Genomic DNA, 25,285 nt, shown 5'->3' on the forward strand with positions numbered 1-25,285 from the left:
CCTCTGCCGACTAGCTCCCCTACCAGTGGTTAGTAATGCCGTGGTGAACAATGGTGATTTAGTGGTGTTTTGTCGCCCTTTTTAGCTTTTTCAACCCTTTGGGCGTCCCATCTCGCGACCACGAACCCTCCAAGGGCGTTCCGACGTTGGCGTGATGGTGATCGGCGTGTGCGTCATCGCGGAAAAACAGTTGAAAGTGGTGACAAATCGGCTGGTGTTTCGTTACTTTCGTTAATAATTAAAGGACACTTGTGGCTAATTGCCGCTGGGGGTGGGCCTGTGAACGCGAAGGGGTTGTTCTTGGCGTGTGAGGGTGGCGGCGGCAGAGCCGGCCTAGCAAATGGCGCCCGATTCAAATGTCAATGTAAACAAACAAACGAAGAGGTGCTAAGATGGAGCCGATTTTGCAGAGGTTTGGGGATGTCACCATCCAGAGGCTGGAGAAGCCGAAAGTGGGACCCCCGGGGGATGGCGGGCCCGTGGACAAAGGGAAAGAGGAGAAGGAAGAGTCGAGTGGACCAGAGGACGAGAGCAACGACGAGACCATCAACTTGAAGAGGTCCTTTCCAGAGTCCCAGATCTCCATCAAGAAGTTCAAGTTTGACCCCAGTACGATAACACTTGAGAAGAAGCCGGCGGAAGACACCGCGAGTGAGTTAAAAAAGAGTGATGATTTGGAGAAACGAAAAGTGATGACTAGTGATGAAATGAACTTTAGTGATACAGACATTTCGGACTTTGAAAGTGAGTCGGAACTGGAATCGGACGGGGAGTTGGGACCTAGTGTAAAAGACGCGGGTAAAGTGAACTCTGACGACGAGTTTAGCACTTCCTCTTTTCTCGACAAGCTAGTGGACGATGAATCATTTGCACCTTCAGAGCCTGAAACTCCTAAACCCGCAGAGAGCAGTACGACTGATAACGAAGACTACGATTTCGACATTAAAGAAAAATTAAAAGAAATGGGGGAAATAAGCTTCCAGACTGTTAAAAAAGGGGAAGTGAAACCCAAAAAAGTCGAAGTTTCGACAGAAAATGAGGTTGTAGTAACACCTGCTCGAAAACCAGGTAAAAAAATAACAATCTTAACCCCACTTTATTCATGTGTGATTTTAGGTACCAACGATGACGATGTTTCCGAACGGAAGGGGCTAAATCTCCGGCGAAATATTCGCGAAGTTATGGACGAAACCAAACTCGATGAGTCTACTTTAGCAGCGCAACGCCAAGAAATGGAACGTCTTCAACGCGTCCAAGAGCAACAACGGATTTTGCGGGAGTTTCAAAGACAAGCAGCCCAGGAGCGTATGCAAAACAAAGTAATCTCCCTCCTACAAGGAAATAATTTTTCTAAACCTGGCCCTTCGACCACTAGAATTGGAAATACAGTGTTGGTAAAATTACCAAATGGGCAAACTAAACCTATGACTAGATTACCAAAAAGACCTTTTGATTTAGTGCGAGTACAGAAAAACGCGGGACCTGCGCCCCTGTCTCCTGCAAAGGGGCCCAGAGGTTTAATTCCTATGAAAAAACCAGGGACTAATTTGACTCCGAGTGTTAGTATAGCACCAGTTACAAAGAAGTTTCCGCCAATGAAAGCAAGGAGTGATAGTGAGAGTGAAGAAGATATTAAGCCAGATCCTAAGTTATTAAAACGTAAGTTTTATATAGTTGGACTTTTGAATTTGTAAAAGTTGCGTTTTTTATTTTTGAGAGAGTGTGGTTGGTTGGTTTTTTTCTAGATACGGTTTTATTGGCTGCACATGTTGCAAACTAACCAATGGTAGCACAATATTAAAGATCAATATAATGGTAGCCACAGTTGTTCCTACTAGATGGCGCTGGTAGTTACGATTTTTAACACTTGTTGGTTGTTACCACTACTAGTTAGTACGAAGACGAAGGGCCAGGCACATTTTCGATAGGTTGCGAAATTTTATTTGTGAATTTCTCCAGAAAGAGGCGGAGGTTTATGACCGCGCCTCGTCTAATGTAATCAAAACAAAATGGTAGGGGGTTAGTTATGGCATTTGTATTTCCGTCGTTAGGTGTTATAAATGTCTTATCGCTTGGGGATTTATTAACACTTGGGTATTAGTGGTATGTTAAAATTTGTAACATACAATTTCTGTGGTTTAGAAAATCATATGAAGCAGTAATAGTTAAAATAACGCTAGCAGTAGCAGTAGCGCAGCATTTAATGTACAGGAGCTAAATCTTTAATTAAATGGTTATTTATTTGTCACAAAATGCTCGTTCTCGTGATGAGGTGAAGTGGGTTTTAGCTCTTTTACGAGACGTGAAAACGTATTTTTTATGCAAATAAATCAGTTTTTTTTCTCTGACCACTTGTAACTATCAGAATTTTTTGAAAATCGTATGACACCCAAGTACGGTTACCATAGTAATACAAAATTTTCGTGGAAGTTTTGTTTCCCTACTAACCTTTAAGCGAGCTTAATAAGTGGAAATTTTTTCAGCTAATCAAAATCAAAAGCTGCATTTTTTTATTATGCGTCATAAGTTCAGATATATTATCTATTAAAATGAAATATACGATTATTATAACTAATAATTTGTTGGAAATTGCTAAGAATACTTTTATTACATCTTGATGCATTAATTTGAATGAAATTGTCTAAATGGAGATAGTGTAACATTAACTTTCTTACCTTCGTCATTAAATATTTCTCATCTGGTGCTACAAAAAGAATCGATTAATTTGTTTATTTGACGTCTTTGGCTTTTTGGGTCGATATCTGTGAGAGAACGTTTCATAGATGGTATAGGCTTAGAACAATTTCTAATATCGCTGTTAGTTTCACAGTCTTGAGAATCTAACTTTTGTTGATAAATTAAAAATTTTCGTACATTTCTTCCATTGTTTTCTGACCATTTTACAATAGTCTGACAAGCTATGTTATATTACTTTTTGTCTTAATAGAAAAAGTACTCAACTTTTTGAATAGTTGACATACTAATCCAATTACATAGTTCCTAAATGACTTTTTGTTAGTGCAAAATATTTTGAAAATTTGTCTTATCGCGCGACCGGAGAAAAAATACAATGAACATATGACAAAAAAAAAACGGGTCAATAAACATTATGGTACTTTTAGTAGTTCAAACGATTATGATTAATGCTACACAAGTAGAAATTATGATTTATTTATTAGTTTAATTTACAATCGAGATAATTGGTTGGTACATATGTAATTTCAACATTGTTGTAATACACATTTAAAATTTCAGCTTATCAAAGTAAATGAGCCATAGTTTATACTGCTTGCTACTCTTAACCTCAGATAAACAAAAAAGACACTAACCTTACAAAAAAAAGTGTTACAAGTGAAAGGTTGCAGATATTGAACAGATGTTTAATGCGAATCGTTTTATCAATTTAAAACAGAATTTTTTTTTCCTTATATTATATAGGGACTAAAAGACATTAAATTACCCAGAATTCAAGTCACTTAGGTACTAAAATTTACCTATTATTAAATTTTTAACAGTAAATTTGGACGTTAATTTCTATTCATTACATCTATGTAGTTCTAAATCTTACTTCTTCAAATAATTTTGAATTGTTAAAATTCGACTAGAAACCAAACAAGAAACAGTATTGTTAAAATTCGACTAGTAACTAAACAACAAACAGTATTGTTAAAATTTTTGACTTGTCAATGGATCCGTTGGAATCACTTGAGAAATATAAGTCGCTACTTAGATATGAAATAAATTTTGCAGAGAAAATCTACAAAATAAAGTGTAATTTTAAAATTAATATTTTAATTGATTTTATGACTAATAACTGTAGAAAACATTCTAGCACTTTAGTAAGTAGATACTTCGTATTATTAATTCTGTTCCTTGTGAAGTTCCTGCCAAAGAACCCGTTACAACCATCGACATCTCGTCGGACGAAGACTGTATCGTCGTCTCCGAACCGGAAGCTGAGCAAGATGACGATCCCGAAGACGATCCCAGCAATTCCGGCATGCACACGAACGACGAATTCAACCAACCAGATGACCAAGGTAGAGTCGTCGTCAACATCGGTCATCCGGAAAACGAACCGGATCTGTTCCTAGCCCCTCAAATTGCGCGGGTCATCAAACCCCACCAAATCGGTGGGGTTAGGTTCCTTTACGACAACGTCATCGAAAGCACGACGCGATACGAAAGCTCCGCCGGTGAGTATTCCCGGTCTGACCCACTCTGGAATCTGTATGCACGTACTTGCAGGTTTTGGGTGCATTCTTGCCCATTCCATGGGTCTGGGTAAAACGTTGCAGGTGGTTTGTTTCTCGGACATTTTCCTGCGGCACACTCCGGCCAGAACCATACTGTGCATAATGCCTATAAATACATTGCAGAATTGGATGGCAGAGTATAACATGTGGTTGCCGACAGAGGATAATGCACCTAATAGTCCACTTATGGTCCATGGTGAAGTGAGACCTCGTAATTTTAATCTTTATGTTTTGAATGACAGTCATAAGACGCTGGCGGCACGGCATAAGGTGATTCACGCGTGGAAATCGGGGGGTGGAGTGCTTTTGATCGGGTACGAACAGTTTCGGTTGTTGTCGTTGAGGAAGCACCCGAAGTCGCGGAAGAAGACGAACTCTGCGGAACCGGCTGACGACGACAAGAATAAAGCGTTGTTTGACGGTGAGTATTGTAGATTTGTATATCAAAAAATTGAAATTAGATTTTTTTCGTTTTTGGGGTTTGTAGATCACTGTTGACTAATGTTGGCAACATGAAAATGAATGCGAGCATTTTTTTCCCACTATATGACATGATTTTCCCAAGTTTATTTTTGTAGCAAATGTTACACTGATTTTTTACGTAAATAATATTTTCAAAATTGCAAGCTGTGCTTGTTTGAAAAAAAAAAGGACGTATGTAATTTCAGGTCACCACAAACGTGGTAAATCGGTAATCAAAATTTATCAGTTTTTGCTCTCGAAAAACTGTATGATGTGTTTGCAAAATTGTGTCATTCTCACTTGAAGTTTATATTATACTGTGAGATGGTTCTTTATTTGTGACTAATAATAATCAGAGATCGGATTGGTGATGCTGAATTAACGCCATGCATGTTAACAATTACTGTTCTCTCAAAATTTTCCTGCCTAAAACTGTGTTTGTAATGCGATAATCTTTGTGTTTTAAATTTTCTGTGTAGTATGAACGCCACTGGATATGAGTGAATTTGAAAGGAAACTAAACTTTTTTGCACCGTACAGTTAACCACTTTAATCGACCGACAGGAGGTTCAGGTGCATCATTGCACTGGCGGTTTACTACATTACCCGCAAGACTCCGGTCCCTGCTAGTAATGTTTCCATTTTTTTTTAGAATTGTTTATCCTACGATGTATCGAAAATAATAGTGAGGAAAGCAATTTATTGTATTGATTTAATGAAAAACGATTGACCTAATTTTTCCGAAGTTCTGGGTACACGTTTTGTTTTTATTAATATTACATTATACGTATCAAAACAGATGTGTTTGATCTGTATGTCATTGTAATTGCAATACATATAACGGTCTATCAAAATCCGTTACAAGAAATAATATATTTGCAATTTAAAAAAATATAGATTTTACGTCGCGACACTGTGCGTCATATTTGTAATGTACTAAATTAAGTCTTCAAGCTAAAAGTAATGGCGTTTACAGAATTTCAATATCTCTATTCGTTGTCAAGGCCACGGAATCTACAATTGGACACCTGTGCAGGTGGCATATAAGTGTACAGTGTTGTATAAATTTATAACTTCTACAATCGGAAAAAATAGGTCTCCTGTTTCCATCCATCTGTCGTTTGTTGCCTTTTTTACTTTCCGAGCGTAAGCCAAGGAAGTATTATAAAAAAAAAAACACGAATGCTTTGAAATCTTGCAGTTTCATATTCTTTAGAATTGTTTATACGGGTGACTCAAAAAAATTAATGAAAGAGTCAGTTTATTTTATTGATTAAATCAGGAACTGTTATAAAACCGAATGCTCTGAAATCTTCGAGACCTTTTAAAATTATCGTTGGCATGGTAAACTTTTGATCAAAATATATGTGTTTTTGTTCCCCCTAAAAAATGGATGACGTCATTTAAAAATTTTGCCGAATAAATCTTATCAAAAATGTGGAAAATATGATGCGTCTATACTTGCGATTTATATAATTGCATTCATATTTTTTAGAATTGAGTATACAGGGTGATTGAAAATAATCCATGAAATAGTCATTTTATTTTATTATTTAAATCAGGATCGGCTCACTCCATTTTCTTAAAAATTTGGAAATATGTACAATACTGTTATTAGTATTACACTGCAACTACCCAAATTGATATACGTGGCTTTACAAAAATGTTGATTACGTCATCACAAAATGTTCTAAAGGAAAAACTCATTAGAAGCAAACGCCTAGCACGCTTCTTTTCACTTAGTTTAATATTTCATACACTTCTTTGTTGTACTTGTAGACGTTCTCATAAAAAATTAAATTCACAAAATCAAATTACAGGAGTTTTTCGAAAAAGCTAGGTATGTTTTTTTTTTACTTCGAGGGAAGTTCTGTCGAAAAAACCTTCAGTCAATTTTTTCTAGACAAACCATCTTTGAAACTTCGACAGATTTTTAGTGACGTCATTTCAAAATTATGCGAAGTAAATTCCGTCTAAAATGTACAAAATTCTGACTAAGACTGATTTTGGCAAATGAGATATCATCTAAGAAAAGAGAGGGTGAGTGGGTGGGTGGGGCTAGTAGCTGCTAAGATAAGACTAATTTTGGCAAATGAGATGCCCTCTAAGAAAAGAGAGGGTGAGTAGGAGGGGCCAGTAACTTCTAAAATAAGACCGATTTTGGCAAATGACGTATCCTATAAGAAATTTAATTAAATTATAAGAAAAAAACACTATAGGTTCCAAAGCACTCAAATTCTTTCCAAACAGGTCAGGTCAGGATTTTCCAGAAATAGAGCACCAAAGTCCCTCAAAATTGTTTGAAATAGTTTACAAAAAAAAATCTCCATGGGCTCCCAAAAGAATTTCTCTCCATGGTACCCAAACATTGCGGCACTCAACTTTTTCAGATTCGTAAAAAGTGAAACACTGAAAGTCCAAAAGATTTTTTCAAGTTCAACCAGCAACAAAACACCAAATTCCTTTAGATTTATCCTAAAATAAAACTCACTTTTCGGGCAGAGAAATCGTCTCTAATGGAAATTGACTAAATATTCTTTTTCAAGTAGAATTCGTCTATAACTCTATACCTCTTCTAAAATTCAATCGAACTTTTGATTTTTTTCTGCAACTCTAGCTCTACAAATAAATCAAAAGTCTATAATTTCAGATTTCGAGACCGAATTCTTCTAGAATAATCTCGAACGAAGTTAATTACGCTCCTTGTTCAATCCTAACCCTGAAGGCGAAATTCTTCTATATCTATATAAGAAAGATTTTTTTGCTTTATTTTGTGAATACATGATTTGATATTATACAACAACAAAAAGGTTAAAATTAACCTCACCCACCCACTCTGAATTTAATTGAGGTGAAAATTGAACTTTATTTTGTCGGTGATTAGATCTACGCTTAAAAAAATTTCAAAGCTCATCCATCAACTTTTCTTTTTCATCACTTATTTTATTGGACAAAAAGTGAATTTTGTATTGGTAAAACAGAGGAATCTAGACGATAAAGATAAAACCATGGTTGTTAAATTTCATTGGCTTATTTTATTTACTGAGATGACAATTTAATTTCATTTTGTTAAGTCAAGTCTATGAATAAGAAAAACTTTAAAGTGGCCCCGCCCACCCAGTCTTTTTTTATCACTCATTTTATTGGACGAAAAATGGATTTTAAATTGAAAAATAGTGGCATCTAGACAATAAAATGAAACTATCCCACCCACCGACCCACTTCCGTTTTTGAATTTCATTGGCTTATTTTATTTACTTTGAGATGAAAATTGAATTTTAGTTTATCAAATTGTCCAATTCTGCGCTTAAAAAAAATGAAAGTGTCCCCGCCCACCCACCCTGTTTTCTTTGTGATCATTCATTTTATTGGTGGAAAAGTGAATTTTATATTGAAAAACAGAAAAATCTAGACACAAAATAGATAAAACTAACCCCACCCACCTCCATTTTTGAATTTCATTGCCTTATTTATTTAGTGAGATGAAAATTTTATTTTATTTTGTCAAGTGGCCGAATCTACGAATAAGAAAAACTTCAAAGTGATCCCGCCCACCCAGCCTTTTTTTTATCACTCATTTTATTGGACGAAAAGTGGATTTTATATTGGGAAATAGTGGAATCTAGACAATAAAATATTTAATATTTTTGGCTACTTGTCAAGATAAGACTAATTTCGGCAAATGATCTACTCTCTAACAAAATAAAGGATGATAAGGCGGGGTTAGTAGTTGCCAAGTTAAGACTGATTTTGGCAAATTACCTTCTCCATTAAAAAATAAGTAGTGCCTAATAAGACTGATTTCGCCCAATAATAAGTATTATTAATTTGGTATTAGGCGAAAATGAAATTATACACATATTTCTATCACCAGAAGTAGCAAAAGTAGTTAAAGAAGTTAAGCGTTTTTGTTCAAAGACCCCTAACTTTTTGTTAATAATATTTATTATTATTTATTGTATTTGGGCGAAGTTAGGTTAAAGAAGATTTTTGAATTGTGGGTGTACCACGAACATTAAAAAAAAAAGACTTTCTTCTCTGTTCTATAGTTTTCGTTTCATTTGGTCCTTCAACTGACTGTAATTTAGCAAGTATTAACTCGCCCTTTGTTTTCTTAGAAAGTACGTTGTTTGCTAAAGTCAGTTTTATCTTGTAAGTACTAACCCCGCCCACCCACCTTTTATTTTCTTAGAGGGTAGGCCATCTGCCAATATCAGTCTTATCTTAGCAGGTACTAGCCCCATCCAACCGCCCTTTATTTTCTTGGAGAGTAGGTCCTTTGCCAAAATCAGTTTTATCTACGCCCGTACTAGCCCTGCCCACCCTCCCTTAATTTTCTTAGAAAGTAGGTCTTTTGTTAAAATCAGTTTTATTTTCGCAAGTACTAGTCCCACCCACCATTTCTAATGTTATGCCTGTAGAATTAAAATTCTACAATAAAATTTTACAGCTTAATTTAGAAACTGCAAGTCTGATTGCTTTGAAACTTTGTAAACGTCTGTTTATACCTTCCAAAAATTTGATGACGTCATGTTTTTTTTTTCCTATACTGCTATTTTTAGAATTGATTAGGCAGGATGTTAAAAAAATTAATAAATGTAACAATTACTTTAATTAATTTTGTTGATTATGTCAAAAAATTGACGAATACTCTGGTTACCAGCATCATTCATCCAAATTGATATGTTTGTCCTTGTCAAAAAGTTGATGACGTTATCACAAAATTTTATTAAGGATACATCGCATGAAACAAGCACAGTAGGCATTTTAATTATCTGCATTTTAATAACAATTCGTGTCTATTGTGTTTGTAGCTCGTAGCGGATATCATAAACATAAAATTGAACTTGTTTGTTTCATTATACAGGGTGTTAGGGAATGCTTGCAACAAAATTTGAAGGTAGGCTCCTGAAGAAGAGAACAACAAAAAATGCTAGTAACACTTTTTTCAAAGGTTAATAGTTTTTTCTAAAAAGCGTATCGAAAAATCAGTCCCCACATTTTGAGAACTGCCGACGTTGTCTTTTTTTTTCTAAGGTAGTTGTGAAAATTCTGGAACTAAGATGATTATTTCCTTAGAAACGATTAAATCTAATTTGTCAAAAATTGACAAAAATGTCACATTTACATCAAGACAATAAACACCTTTGAGTTTTAAAATGTTTGATTCGGACGTTTAACGAAATAGACGCGGTTCCGATATAATATAATAAGGGTACCAACGCGGTTGTTAACGGAAATTTCAGAAAACACCACAAACGGCCTCTGAAAACCTGCAGTGATACCAGAAAGAGGGGGTTTTGCGTTTTTCCCCTGAAAAAAATCCCGAAGGAAAACACTAGAAAGATTAGGAAAATCTATCTTTCAGCAGTGTGGTAAATGAAATGTTGAAATAGTTCGTCAACTCAAGCGCAATAGCGCTCCCAGTTGATCTAATACTACGGCAAAAAGGGACAACTCATGGCACCCAACCTCGTGATAAAACTTTTCATCCTCCTCACTATCCTTCGACTTGATTAGTACAGACCCCTGTTGTTCGATCTTGAAAAAAGCGGCTATGATTAACTGTTTGATGAACAAATGAGGACGCTCCACCCAAGATTCGGAGGAGTCTGTAGGACCTAAGTTCGTCGGTCCATATAACGGACAACTAACTCCGCTTGTTGATCGTTCGTATACCACTCGTTATGAAAATTGCAACAAAATAATTTGCCGCTTGTAGGTAAAAATCCGAACTTACACAATGTACAACAAGATGAGCAAACAATCCCGGCGCAAGCCGTGTACGCGAAAGTGGACCGTAGCAAGGAACACTTACTACTGAAATGACAGAAAAACTCATTTTATACGCACTTTCATTTGTCCTTTGTACGATAACTGTCGGGTTTCCTGCCAATTCCCTCATCTTAAACTGTGTTTAGTATCCTCTTTGCAATGGAAGTGATTTCATTATTGATAATAAAAAGGTACCCTTAGAGTACCGAAATCATAGAACGCTTAAGGTATTTTCTTAGTTACTTCTTAATGGTTAACCATATACTAAATATTTTTGTTTTTAAGATTTTTTTTAATATTAGGAAATAAAAAAAGATCCTAGAAATAGTCTAAGGCCCGGTTTTACAAATGTCCGGTTCAACACGAGTTCAACTGAACTTGAGTTCAACTGAACTGAGGTTCAATTCATGCGTTCGTTTTACAAACACCGCTATCGTCCGGTTCAGCTGAACCACAAATTTCCTTAGGTTGGTAGCGCGCACCCGAGAATCTGACAGTTGAGACCACGTTGGGTCTGTTTTGTTGTCATTATTTGTGTACGCCGATTCGAAGTTGTTTACATTATTATAAATTATTTGTGGTAAATTCTGCAAAGTAATTAGTTTTCTGCGTTTGTGGGGTACGTATATTTGTATATATAACATTTGCTCCTTAAAAGTAGATGATTATGATGGTTTTAACATTTCGTTTCAGATGAGTAATACACGTGCTCCGAATTTTACAAAATCCGAAGAAAACCTGCTCCTATCTTTAGTGAGCAAGTATAAAAATATTCTGGAGTGTAAATTGTCCAACACTGATGCAAATCAAAAAAAAAATCAGTGTTGGAAGAAAATTGAAGTAGAGTTCAATTCTTTATCTGGCCAGACCTTCCGGGACCACAAAGTTTTGAAAAAAAAGTAGGATAACATTAAGAAGAGGACAACGAAAAAATTTGCTGACGAGAAAGCCTATGTTGGTGGTACTGGGGGAGGGTCACAACAAAGTATTGAGGTCACCGATGTTGATGTGGCTGTAAAAGAAATTCTCGGGGCCAGACTAATGGGGCATAGCAGCGAATTTGATGGCGATTCCGAAACAACCTGTAAGAAGTATTTTTATGAATAATATGTATTGTAAAATTAAAATGTTGATGCTTTACAGCATTCCAAAGTAACAGCGGGATAAATGTTGCTTGTCTCATCACCACGCCTGCCCATTTGGAAGAACAATGTACATCAATGTATAATCTCTCTGATGACGAAAATGATGGTAAATACTTTTTATCCTTACATACACTTTATTCAGAAATCTTTTACTATTTTTTCTTTATTATTATTTATTTCAGATTGTTTTATGCCAAAAGATCAAACCGGAGCAATGTCAAGAGAAGTGCCTGTTATGGATAAAATAAGTTGTCCCAATAAAGAAAGTGGTAAACATTAATAATAATCAAATAATTCGTTTTGACTTGTACCTATGGTTATTTTTGTAGAAAATGGTCAAACTGGGAATTGGGCTAAATACACCCCCAAAATGTTGAAGCAAAAAAAATCTTCAACACTCACTCCATATTATAGAGGTATTATATGTATATATATTTATATTAAAAAATGTTTGCCATTTGTCTTAAAACTTTATTAATGTATTGTTTGTATAGGTAAAGGAAACCAGACAAGTGATAAGTTAGAGCAATGGGCCGCTGCCAAAGAACTTGTCGAACTAAGTCGAAAGGAATACATCCAAAGGGAGCAGGAGTTTAAATTAAAAGCCATGAAAGAGAAACATGAATTAGAAATGCAAATTATGAGAGACAAAGCTGCAGTTGAATTAGAAGTAATCAAGAAAGAACACCAAATGAAGATTGAAATATTAATTGCCCAAAAATTTAATATTTTAAATAATAAAACTTAAATAAATAATTACATTACATTTTATTATTTCTCTGATGAACTGGTTCCGTACAAAATTGTTCTGATTATAATTGCCACTATATTCTCCAATGTTTTCAATTAGAACATCGTTCACAAAATTCACTGCTGCTTCTTCTGCGTCCACTGGCGGTTATTTTTCATTTAAAATAATTGCAATGTTGTGTAAAACTGCTGTTGCCACAACCACTGCCTCTACTTTACACATTTTTAAACGAATTCCAAAAGACAATGCTGGAAAGCGTCTTTTCCACACCCCAAAACATTAATTATTTGAGAAGCTGTTGCTTTACTAATCCCTATAAAGTCACCAGCAACTTGCAGAAAAGATCCAGTGGCAAGGAAACGTAAAGTCACAAGTAGCATTTGCTCCGGTGATACTGCATGATTTCTTTCCGTTCGCAATGTAATTTGCTCCTGTATTTGTTGCAAAATAAACCGTACGCCAGTCTTGGAAAAACGAAATCGTTTCAAAAATTCCCCAGCATTTCACTTTTCAAAGTGATTTTCTCTCAACTGAAAAACTTTTGGTCGTCGCATACGTGCCGGTTCTAATATGTTTATCACTTCTAAAACGTCTTCATCGTCAGTTAAATACTCCTAATAAATTTTGCATCTTCAATTATAATGCTGTCACACCACCAAAACGATAAAGCACAGACGTTTGAGGTTATGGACAGTTGAGCGAAGCTTAAACCACCCTGACATCAGCGCTCAGCTGAGCCTTCGTTTGAGCGCGGTTTAACATTGAACTATGTATTGTAAAACGGACAACTGCAGTTGAACCAAGGCTTATCTTTGAACCTCGCTTAAGCTTGCATTGTAAAACCGGGCCTAAGCAGTTGAAATATTCTCAAAAATCAGGTAAAAATTGGTGTTAAACACTGCTTAGCACTCCAACGTCCAACATTATCTTTTTATTTTTCGATTGTCCAGCAGTTATCTTTTCTTAATAAATTTATATTCTACTTTTGCTTTGCGGAAAAAGGTAGAATACATAGTTTATCAACAAATACAAGAAATGTATTGTATAAGTTAAAAACTTTGTTCAAAATCTTCCAACGATTTTAAAATTTAAGCCAATTTGTTAAATACAATTTTCAACACAAAGAAAAATAACCTTTAATTATAATAAACAAACAAAACGAATAAGCGAAAATAAAAAACAAAAAACGCAAAAACAAAACAAGAAAATTAAAGCAGATGTTGGAAGTGAGCACCATTTGCACGAATACAAGCTTCTGCTCTCCTGAGTAATGAGTTACTGACTATTTAATTCTTCAGGATCGTTTCGAATCCGTTCTGCGCCCATCATAACTCTTGCTTCTAAATCTTCTAAATTATTAACTGGAGTTCGATAAACAATTGATTTCATATAACCCCATAAGTAGTAATCACAACTGTTAAGATCGGGAGAACGGGGTGTCCAAGCGATCGGTCCACCTCTTCCAATCCATCTCTCACCATAAACATTCGTCAGGAATTGTCGCACTTGTAAACTAAAATGCGTAGGAGCACCATCGTGCATAAAGTACATCCTTCGTCGAATGTCTAAAGGTACATCTTCCAATAACAATGGCAAATGTGTTTATAAAAAATGAAAGTAATTGTCTCCGTTCAGTCTTTCTGGTAGAACATATGGTCCTATCATTTGATTACCTATTATTCCGGCCCAAATGTTTAATGAAAAACGTTGTCGAAAGTGCGTCTCGTAAATCGCGTGAGGATTGGCATCTGCCCAGCGGTGGGTATGATGAAAATTAAGTATTCCATCCCTAGTAAAACAGCATTCATCTGTCATCAGTATGGAAGAAAGAAATCCGGGAGTTTCATTATTGCTGTTCACTATCCATCGGCAAAAGTTTTGTCTAGGAATGAAATCGTTCGGACTTAAACTCTGGACCCGCTGGAGGTGGTACGGGTACAAAAGAGATTCTCGTAGCGTTCTCCACACCGTCCAGTGACTAACACCTGCTTCTCGAGCAATTTCACGCGTACTAGCTGACGGGTCTTCTTCAACACGATTGATAATGTGCTCTTCAATGTTGACCATATCTGGATCTCGACCTCGTCCAATCTCCTGATTTTTAGGTAAAACTGATCCTGTCTCCCGCAACCTTCTATCCACGGCTGAAAAGGTTTCGCGATACGGTTGTCGACGCCCAGGAAAACGTTCAGCATACCGTCTTTCTGCAGCTCTAGCATTGCCTCCACACTCCCCATAAACAAAATTCATGTCTACATATTCTTCTATGCTGTATTCTGGCATTTTTTCTCAATGAGTATTACTGACAATGACAGTTATAAATCTAACAATAATATTTGAAACAATTTGAACAATGTTAGTATATCTCGGTAACTAAGCAAAGATGCTTTTTTTTAACGATTCCCTTGACAGATAGAAAGCAGATTGCCATTCCTAATTCGTTGCTAAGTAACAATAGAAATTTTAATAATGGAACGTATTATTGAAAAATTGGCCTCCATGCAGTTCCAAAACGGTGTGATACTTATTTTTAAGGCGATTTAAAAGAAAAACTATACATTTTTGAAAAAAGTTGTACATAGATTTTAGATTCCTTTTTTTGTAATGCCTTTGCTCTGAAAGTTTGTTGCAAGCATTTCCTAACACCCTGTATTTCAAGAGTTGGGAAGTCCAGTCTAAATAATTTGGACCAATTTTTTTGAACTTACAGTTTTCGAGATATTTTTGTTTCAAAACAAAATGAATTAAGCATCATTTGTGACTGGCACGTTGCCAGAAAAAAGAGAACCTACTTTTTGCGTGTATTTTATAGTTTCACATACTTGTAAATATTTCACTAAACTTTCTATTAATACTAAGACATTATAAAATTGTAGAACTTTCATCAGTGTTAAAAAAATACAATTGTTAAATATTTTATTGATAGTAGTTGAGTCTTTATACACACTCAAACGGGACACTAGAGTGTTTTTAATTTGTTGTAATTGTTGTAAAAAATTGTATAATCCATCCCCAAATAAATCAGGTTCATAAGTTTAATTGATCAAGAAGAACATCAATAAGTATTATACAATACATTAAACAAAACACAAAACGATACAGTTTTATTCTGTCCCCATGTTAATGTTTTATTTAATAAAAAACCTAAAACTCGCAAAAATTATCCACTTTTTTTTTCCTTAGTAATGATCTACCAACACCGCTACTTACCTCGTAAATACACGTCGCAACTACTTATGCAAAAATTTACAGTATATTTATTGCTAATACCGTCAAGTTTTTGTGGGTAAGTTAAAAAGTGTAGGTACAAGATTTTTTCATGTGCTTGCATATGTTAAAATTAAACTGCCATTTTATGTAAGTTACTTATAGTAAATATTAAAAACGAAAATTAAAGCCAACATATTGTTGTTTTGTTCTTAAAAAACAGCGATTCATACATAACGTCATGACCAATTTCATTCGCTTCCGTTGACACAAGTATGTGGCCATCCCATTTCTAAGAAGGCTGTATCTATGAGCCATTGTTTGTGTAATTAACATCATTTAGTGCACAGTTTGTTGTCTTATTTATTATTTATCTAAAATGTTAAACAAACTCTTAATCATAAACGAAATTGGTCATAAAACAGTTGCGACATTCAGTATCTTGTGATTTGTGAACCTAGTTTTTAATTAAATCCTTCATCTATGCTTCTTGTTATCGAAATATCCTAAAGTTAAATTTTACTTTCACAGATGTACATGAAGCCTTAGTGAAACCAGGTCCGGACTTGGTCATCTGCGATGAAGGCCACCGTATTAAAAACTCCCACGCGTCAATCTCCCAAGCTTTGAAGCAAATGCGAACGAAACGACGCGTTGTTTTGACCGGATACCCTCTACAGAACAACTTAATGGAGTACTGGTGCATGGTAGACTTCGTCCGACCCAACTATCTTGGCTCAAAGACTGAATTTTGTAATATGTTTGAACGACCAATCATGAACGGCCAGTGTATAGACTCCACCGAAGCCGACATCAAACTCATGCGTTACAGAGCCCACGTTCTGCATTCACTGTTGGTCGGTTTTGTTCAACGACGCTCTCACGCCGTACTCCAAACCGCCCTCCCGCAAAAAGAAGAATACGTTTTGTTGGTACGGATGTTGCCTTTCCAGCGCAAGCTCTACGAGACTTTCATGGACGAGTTCGTGCGCTCTCAAGCCGTCCCCAACCCCCTGAAAGCGTTCGCCGTTTGCTGCAAGGTCTGGAACCACCCGGACGTGTTGTACAATTTTCTGAAGAAGAGAGCCCGCGGCGACGCCGTCGACATAGATTTGGAGGAAGTGGCGAGCACGACGGGGGTGCCGACCAAGAGCGAGAAGCCGAAAAAGGCGCCATCGAGGCCTAGGAAGGGTGCCGCGAGGGAGAAAAAGGGAGGCAAACCGGCGGCTTCCGTGACTCCGTATAGCACGAACGCGCCGGTGGAAGCCAATCAGAACCAAGCTCCTGGCACGCCGACGCCGACGACCAATCCGACGCCGCCGCAACCGCAACCACCGCCACCCGTGGCTTCTGCCAGCGCGGAGGTGTCGAACTTCGCACAAAATAACTTCTTCGACGGAGCGTCGCAGCAATTTAATAATTTTGAAAATTCGAATAGTTTTAGTAGTTACGGACAGGAAGCGTCGACTAATTTTATGAACTCGCAAAATAGTTTCGTTAATAACATATCAGACAATTCCCAGTTCGGACCGAATTATGGTAGCAGTAATCAGCAGAATTTTAATTACGACGGCTCGTACCAGAACTACCAGCAGAACTATTGGGGGCAGCAAAATGAGGGGTTTCAGAGTAACGAATTTTTCAACCAGCAACAGTATAATCCGAATTTTAGTAATAATAATGCGAACCAGTCATGGGTGAAGAAGGAGGAGAAACCCGCGATAATGGGAGCTCCGAGCCCGCTAAAATCCGAAAATAGCAATGAATCAAAACCGAAGATTAACATAATTAGCGATATTAAACTGCCGTCGGTTTTTAATAGTCCGGAGAAGAAAATTAAGATTTTGAGTGATATTAAAATTGAGCCAAAGATTGAGGAATTGGATGATAAGTCTGACATTAAACCTGAAATGAAGAAATTGATTAAGGACGAGTTGAAGAATGAGTTGAGTCTGGGTGATGAGAATTTGGGCGAGTCTGCGCTGACACCGAAACTAGCAGCTAAGGATCTTAAGGAAGACAGCGGAATTCCCTACGATTGGGTAAATTCCATTGTTGTTACTATTATCCTGTGTCTATGTATTATGTTTTAGGCGATCGAACTGTTGAAGGATTATGTACCTGGTCGTATCGAAAATTCGGCGAAAATGGAAATCCTGTTTTGTATAATTAGAGAAAGTATAGCCTTGGGTGATAGATTGTTAGTTTTTAGTCAATCGTTGATTACGCTTGATCTGATCGAGCAGTTCCTACAAATGAACGTTGTACCGGGTGATACGCAGAAGTGGAGTCGCAACACCAGTTATTACCGTAAGTTGTACACTATATAATTTTTTTGTTTGTTCTGTTGCATGCTAAACTGGTCAAAATAATTTCTAAAAATCTATCTTCCTTGTTTTAAATTAATTTGTGTTGTCATGCAAAGCTACTTAGCTGTAATAATGCTGCAAAAGTTACTGAATTTCAAATTTCTTATCTAGTTTTTTTTTATGAAAAGCGTTATGGGCATCTTTTTTTTTTTGATAATTGGAAAGGAAAAACTTAGTTGAGAGCCAAACATTTTTAAATTCAAACAAATCAATAATCGTCAAAATAAATTTAATGATTATTATAGGTTTGGACGGCTCCACCAGCGCTCTAGAACGCGAAAAACTCATAAACGAATTTAATTCAAATCCGAAGATCCACCTCTTCCTAGTGTCAACACGAGCCGGTTCCTTAGGCATAAACTTAATCGGAGCGAATCGTGTCGTCGTCCTCGACGCTTCCTGGAACCCCTGCCACGACACCCAAGCCGTCTGTCGCGTTTACAGATACGGTCAAAGAAAACCCTGCTTCGTCTACCGTCTCGTAGTCGACAACTGCCTCGAAAAGAAAATCTACGACAGACAAATAAACAAACAGGGAATGTCGGACCGAGTCGTCGACGAATGCAATCCGGACGCTCACTTGACGATGAAAGACGTGAGCACGCTTTGCTGGGACGACAAGAAGGACGAAGGAGATGAGAAGGACTGGACGCACGTGAGGGATAATTACATAGACGTGGTGTTGCAAAAGGTGATCGAGAATCACGGAAGAAGACTGAATAAGGAGCCTTTTCAACACGAGTCGCTACTGGTGGACCGGAAGGAAAAGCAGCTGTCGCAACAGGAGAAACGATTGGCGAAGAAGGGTTACGAAAGGGAGAAACAGGCAGCAAGACAACCGGCTTATAATTTATTGGCTGGTGGCAGAGGCCATCGGCCTGTGGCGTCCGTCCGACCGATGCAGCAAGGCAACGAACGACCTTCGAGGTGGATTCCGGCAGAGCACTGGCAGAGGCAAGGCATGACCGCACAAGAAATGACACTTCCTTTGGATGTTGTGATCCCGACCAATCAACCAGAGAAGGGCAACATAGTGCTGAAGGCCGGGCAGAAGGTCCTAGTTTTGAAGTCGCCCAAAGGTAAGAAGAATAATAAAGAATTATTGAAGTTGAAGCTGAAACATTACATAAATCAAAAGTTTTATTGATTATTATTATTAAAAAAAGGTTCCTTCGACTGTTTGATAAAAAATCGGAGCGAATATATGTCAACAAAATTAATTATTCGGAAATAAAAACATAATTGTTTTTACAGTTATATCAAATATATCTGGTGTCCCAATTTAAGTGATTTTTGTAAAACCTCAGATATTTGAAAAGCAAGAATTTTAAAATTTAGAACGGTTAATTAGTACGGATCGATAAAATAAATTAAATATAGGATTAGCATTACATCACCTTATTTTTTCGGAAATGATCTCAACTTTCTTTTGTGAGATAGATACAGTTTTTTCTTCAGTAGTGTACTACTAGATGTGTAATTTGTTTTGTTTAATACTTAAAAAATTTAAATCGCGATCCTTGAGTTTACCTATTCCACCCTAATCTCTCAAATATTTAAAGACAGAAGTTCCAAATTTGAAATGGTAAATTAACGCAAGAAACGGTATAAAATCAGTATATCACCCTTTGTTTTTGTAAAAATTAAGAAAATTGAAACGATGTGGCAACCTCGCATCGTAATTTCAAAAATAAGCTATGATTGTAAAGGCTAAGAAGAAATCAATCAAAATATGTGAATATATACAGAGTGCTTCATAATATAAAAAAAACTAAGTTGTAAATACGCCTTAAAAACAGAACATGCTGTATAATTAAAAATAATTTTAGAGTATAGTCCGTATAACTTTGTTCTTTGACTTTTTTACTTCTAGTAATCGAGTCCATCGGGCGAATTGCTACTATCATATTTTTTTCTATTTCTAATAATTTATGTCATGTCCTTTATCTATCGTTTACCTCATTTTATAATTCACAAAAGACTTTAAAAATGGTTCAAAATGACTGACAATTGTTAATTGTTCACATTTTTAAATGCATCCAAATGAATATTTTGTTTTTTTTAGGTGTAAATGTAAATTGACATATAACAAAAATATATTTTTTTAATGATTTTTCTCGAACTCATACTTGTGAACATAAGAACGTGCCGTTGACTTGGTGTGTCATTTTTTGATCACTTGTGTACCAACCGTATATACAGGGTGTTCATTTTATCTGTTCACATCTGAATATTTTTGCATAGGCAACCCATTTTACGTTTCATTAAAGAGATTTTTTTTCTGAATCGATGTATTATGATGTCATATTTTGTTAAAAAGTTATGCTAAAAATTAGTATAATTCTGTGCCAAGACGGCTGGGATGAATTCACCACCACAATTTTATTATTTGTGTCTACAGATGTAGTTACTTCATGTCAAAGTTTTTGTTTGATTATTTTTGTAACTTTGGTTAATGTACAGGTATTTAAATTTGAAAATTAAATTTCTTGTACACAAAACTAATAATTCAATAGAAAAAAATAATTTTCGATATTAAATTATTATTAATGTTTCAAATATTAATGTATAATACATCAATGAAATAAAAAAAATCTGTACGAGAATCTCTTAAAAAATATCTGTGGTGTGATCTGAATGTCGTGGGAAAAACAAATGATTTTTTGAAGCAGATCGTAGTTGTATAATTAAAACGATTTCGTGAGCTTTTTTTCGAACACACGGTACATACATAAAACAATAATAATAATAATAATATACAGACGTCCCAACGATCTGGTGGCGAAAGATAGGCCATATGGAAAAAATTCTTTGACGAAATTTGATAAACTTATCAATGTACATATTTAAACCTATACTAGTTACAATCATTTGCAAATGTACAAGGTGTTCGTTCCATTTGAACAAAGTTGTATTTTTTAAGAAAATGTATGCCCTTTTTATATTTTTATAGATTCTTATTATCTTTTCAAAAGATTTCCATTTTTATGTCAAAAAATAGTCATATTTAAAAATACACAGCTCCATTTTTTTATAAGATTTAGATTCAGAATTCTGCACAAAACTTTTTGGTAATATACTTTTCAAAAATTGAACGAGTTTATTTATACAGGACGACAAAATTTGAAAATTGCCAGTTACATATTTTTTAAAGGGGACATCCTATATTTTACCACAGATTCGAGATTATCTTTCAGGAAGTTTTTTTTTATACCAGGCTTTTTGGGATTTATCATAAGCATATACATATTAAAAAAAGAAACTATTAGTGTAGAATTTAACAAATTTTACATAAAAAGAAAGGCACTTAGAGATAAGCTGGAAAATCTATACACATAATTTAGGGTGTTCTTTATTTTCCAAGTTGAATTCTTTAACTCTCACTCTCAATAGTTTACATTCGATATAAAAAAATATTTGTAAAATATTATACCCCTAAGTTATCTTCTTCCAGTGCTGCCACCACGATAAATGTTTGATAAACTACACAAAGTAACTATTTTTTCTGTGTCGTGGAATATTTTTATTTTGGGGCAGTAAATAGTTATTTACATTATAAATGCGGTAGGTTACATTTTACAACGCGAAGATTTAATATTGAAACACGAGGCAAAGCCGAGTGTTTTAATAAATCTGAGCGTTGTAAAATGCCTACCGCATGAATAATGTATGCAACTTTTTGGCCGATGACTTAGTGGTGCTTGTTTTCGTCAATTTTTACATTTTTTTAAATTGTGTGGAATTTGTAAGTAGGCTTTCCCTGCGACAAACGTCAGATAAAATTAAAATCGTGACAGATAGTTCGATATGACTGCTGCTTATGCCGCCAGATGGCGCTCTCCAAACTCAATAAAAAAATCGATTGCTATTATTTTAAAACATTTAATAGATGCATTTATGCGGTATCTTATTTTGGTGAACACAAGCTTTGTTAATGATGAGGTGTCAATTTTTTTAAGGGTTTTAAAACTCTGAAAATTTCTGTGTTTATTACCGCACTTAATTTGGTAAATGACAGTTCAATGTGTAAAAATCAAAATACCATGGCTATCTACGATACGTAAATGTCAGTTTTACAGTTGTCGAGGCCAAAAATGATATTAATAGCACTTTTAACATTTTTAAAGTAAAGGTTATGTGTTAGACATACTACTATTCTTATTACCAAATCAACATCTACGCAAAAAATATTAAAAATTAAAATGCAATCAATAAGATTTATTTAAAGTAGTTTTTTTTCCAATTGGGATAAATTGCTCTGTGTTCCTGAACCGTTTTCAAGACATATTGTCTTTGATTTTCATTTTTGGTCAGCAAACCATGAAAATCTTGTGTCAATTTTATATATCTCTCTGCTGTGTCATTGACAACTTTAAGGGAGTTTATATTTTCCTTTCACAAATGATGTGTGAGATTTCCATGTTGTTGGATCAAACCCCAAAAACTGTACTCTCTCTTGTATTTAACTTAACTGATAACACTTGTTTATTCATAGGAAGTTTTGAACCAAGTATTTGAGTCTCTACTATTCCTACCAAATATACGTTATCTAAGCCTCGGGATGCCATAAGAATGTTTTTGTAATCACTAACATGCTACACAATATACAAAGAGGACAATTGTGACATTTGTACTCAACACCTACATATTATGTAGGTTTTAATTTTTGAAAATTCAAGTTCATGGCAGCACGGGAAGGGATAAAGTGAGGGGGTTGAAATTTTTTGTGTGTACTGTATATTTCAAATGTAAACTTCTTGGGGGGTGAGACCAACTTACTCGAAAAAATACAAAATCACCGCTATTATAAGGAACATCCTAACACATATCTAGAAATATATGTTGGTATCTGTCTAACTGTCTGTCTGTCTGAGATTTATAGACTCCGACAGCGTTTAACCCATCACCATAAAAGTTGGCACATATGTATAAGTATCTTTTCATGGAGAAGGTTTTACCACGTTTTACGGTATTCATTTTGCTATAACTCGCTACTAGATGGCGGTGCAGCAATTACCCAAAGTTTCATATTTCTATCTTTAAATAATATGACGGAGTACAATTTTTAAATATGATAATGTTTTCTACATACACCTGAAAATATTTTGAAAACCTTTGTGCCTAAATAAATTACATTTTTAATAAGAAATCTAAATATATGTATAAAACATACAATGTATTACGATTAACAAAATAGCACTCTAAAGTTCTGGGACACTTACCTGACCTAACCAGATCTGACCGTTGGGACACCTATTAACTACATATATAAATTTCGGATGAAAGATACAAAAACAAGAGGACCGCCTTTTGAAGAATATAATTAATTATCTTACTACGTCATAAGCCATACGATTGTTAACACGTTAAATATATTGACGTTCAGATCACAGTTATCAGTTTTAGTATATAACTACTGAACTTTTTTTTGGATTAGCAGTGGGTCATGTACTTTCTGTTTTATTTACATTAGAGGAATCTGACCTCGTTTGAAGTAATTTTAGCTTTATGAGTTATTTGATAACATCCTCGTTCTTAAATTAGGTATTTTCAATTCTATCACTATCTCTTGAAAGTTAGCACGTAGATGGTGTTCTTCATTTTTGGTACCCGTTTTTACTAATTACATCGCCTTATTCTCATTCCAGGTGTATACATGCAACTGGAAAGTGGAAAAATCGTGGCAATCAAAACCGCGATTAAAGTTAAAGGAAAAGCAGAAGATAATCACGATCCTACCAAGATGCTCAAACCCACGTTTCCGCCAACGATGAAAGTCAACCCTTCCTTGTCAGTAATGCCGCAGAAGAGGGTGGTAAAACCTTTTACTCCCGGTATCGCTAAGATGAATGTAAGAAGTATTCGGCAGTCAGTTCCTAATTTGGTGTCGCGGATTCAGAATTTCAATAAGAAAGATTTAGGATTCAGTAGCAAATCGATACTGAATCGGAAAGAAGGCGAGAGGAAACAGCCGTTAAGGGGAAAAGACCTGGAGGTGTTCCCCGGAAGTAGTAGTGACGAAGAACACATGCAAAACGAAAGGGGTAAGCCTGCTATGGACCCGGGGATGGTGAACAGAATCGCGGTTCCCGATGATATACAGAGGAGGATTTCCATGCTGAAGAAGCAGGTTTCGATTAAGAGGTTACCGAATCAACCGGAGCAGAAAGCGGCGTCGGCGTTGCAGAGGTTGGAGCAGACGACGACGTCAGTCTTGAATGACAACACACCATTCCAGGTATTGTTATTTAAGAATTTTTAAGTACATATTTTATTATTTTTATTGCTTCAGGAGACCCTCGACAGCATCACGAATTCGTACAAAGACGACGCCCTCGAGGACGACGCCTCTCTCGCCTCTTCCAGCGACCCCAAGCAACCTTCCCAAATCCCAAGTGACGCTAGCGACCACAGCGACGAAGTGACTTACGTGTCAGAGCAGCCTCCACCGCAACCGTACCAACAACCGCCTGCGAATCAGGCCGAAATGAAAACCGAACCGCCCTCCAACGATTACTACAATTACTACAACTACAATATGCAGCCGTACCACAATGCGCCTCCGCCGCCGCCTCCTCAAGGCTACGGTTATCCCACTCAACCTCCCCCCTACGACATGATGGGTTATCCTCCACAGCCCCAGCAGCCTCCCCAGTACAATTACGGTTACCAGGGCTATCCTCCTCCACCTCAGCCGCACTACCCGCCGCCGCCCCCGCAACCCGGCGGCTACGACTATAACGCCCCTTACGGCGGGTATCATAATCCGTATCCCCAACAGTATCCTCCTCCACCGCCTCCACAAGGTATGTATCCTCCTCCTCCAACGCCCAATAGTACGCCGCAAGGGTACCAAGATTATCAGTACCAGCAAATGAACAGTACAACAAATGCGGCACCTTATTATCCTAACACATAAAGTGGTGATTCCCTTTTTTTCCTTTTGACTGTAAGTAGTGCAATTATTGTTGAATTGATTGTAACTTTATTTTTTCCTCTCTCTGAACGTATACCAGATGTTGCATGGTAGGTCTTACGCGTCTTTACGTTGATAGATGATAGATCTGTGTTAAACGGAATATGTTAGAAGAGGTTTTTCGCTTAATAGTATTACTCTCCATGATGTTGATAAATGTATTTAATTTATCTTGTAACAAGGTACTTTGAAGTGCGAACTGATATTTTTTATTGTTTTGAGTCTAGATTACTGTTTTTTTTCTCGAGCATTTATTATGTAAAAGTACAGATTTACGATTCGGTTAGTACTATTTCTAATTAAATTATATTATTTAGAGCAAATTTTATTTCACTGAAAGTGCA

The 25,285-nt window shown here is 36.1% G+C and overlaps 2 protein-coding genes across 2 annotated transcripts; both read left to right on the forward strand.

Moving 5' to 3' along the window:
* On the forward strand, nt 1–25,264 carry LOC135125876 (helicase ARIP4). The gene is made up of 9 exons (XM_064051611.1): nt 1–1,068; nt 1,117–1,659; nt 3,882–4,196; nt 4,249–4,677; nt 16,128–17,638; nt 17,690–17,906; nt 18,211–19,044; nt 23,614–24,203; nt 24,258–25,264. Exons 1-9 carry the CDS (start codon nt 393–395, stop codon nt 24,882–24,884), a joined length of 5,742 nt encoding a protein of 1,913 aa, XP_063907681.1. The 5' UTR covers nt 1–392; the 3' UTR covers nt 24,885–25,264.
* LOC135125939 (uncharacterized) lies at nt 10,835–12,386 on the forward strand. The gene is made up of 6 exons (XM_064051726.1): nt 10,835–11,112; nt 11,187–11,577; nt 11,637–11,744; nt 11,821–11,907; nt 11,968–12,054; nt 12,133–12,386. The coding sequence occupies exons 2-6, from the start codon at nt 11,535–11,537 to the stop codon at nt 12,384–12,386; spliced, it is 579 nt and encodes a 192-aa protein (XP_063907796.1). The 5' UTR covers nt 10,835–11,112; nt 11,187–11,534.
* Nucleotides 25,265–25,285: the final 21 nt, after the last annotated feature.

This window comes from Zophobas morio, unplaced genomic scaffold, assembly GCF_036711695.1.
Source record: "Zophobas morio isolate AGI-343-1 ecotype UQ-CSIRO unplaced genomic scaffold, CSIRO_AGI_Zmor_V1 ptg000009l, whole genome shotgun sequence".
In the NCBI taxonomy this organism is placed as follows: Eukaryota; Metazoa; Arthropoda; class Insecta; order Coleoptera; family Tenebrionidae; genus Zophobas; species Zophobas morio.

Excerpts from the sequence above, each read along its gene's own strand:
- LOC135125939 (XM_064051726.1), top strand. The coding sequence starts at position 11,535 with ATGGGGCATAGCAGCGAATTTGATGGCGATTCCGAAACAACCT. Across the intron at positions 11,578-11,636 it reads TGGCGATTCCGAAACAACCT|CATTCCAAAGTAACAGCGGG; the intron begins GTAAGAAGTATT and ends GATGCTTTACAG. Across the intron at positions 12,055-12,132 it reads ACTCACTCCATATTATAGAG|GTAAAGGAAACCAGACAAGT; the intron begins GTATTATATGTA and ends TTGTTTGTATAG.
- LOC135125876 (XM_064051611.1), top strand. The coding sequence starts at position 393 with ATGGAGCCGATTTTGCAGAGGTTTGGGGATGTCACCATCCAGAGGCTG. Across the intron at positions 1,069-1,116 it reads AACACCTGCTCGAAAACCAG|GTACCAACGATGACGATGTT; the intron begins GTAAAAAAATAA and ends GTGTGATTTTAG. Across the intron at positions 24,204-24,257 it reads ATGACAACACACCATTCCAG|GAGACCCTCGACAGCATCAC; the intron begins GTATTGTTATTT and ends TTATTGCTTCAG.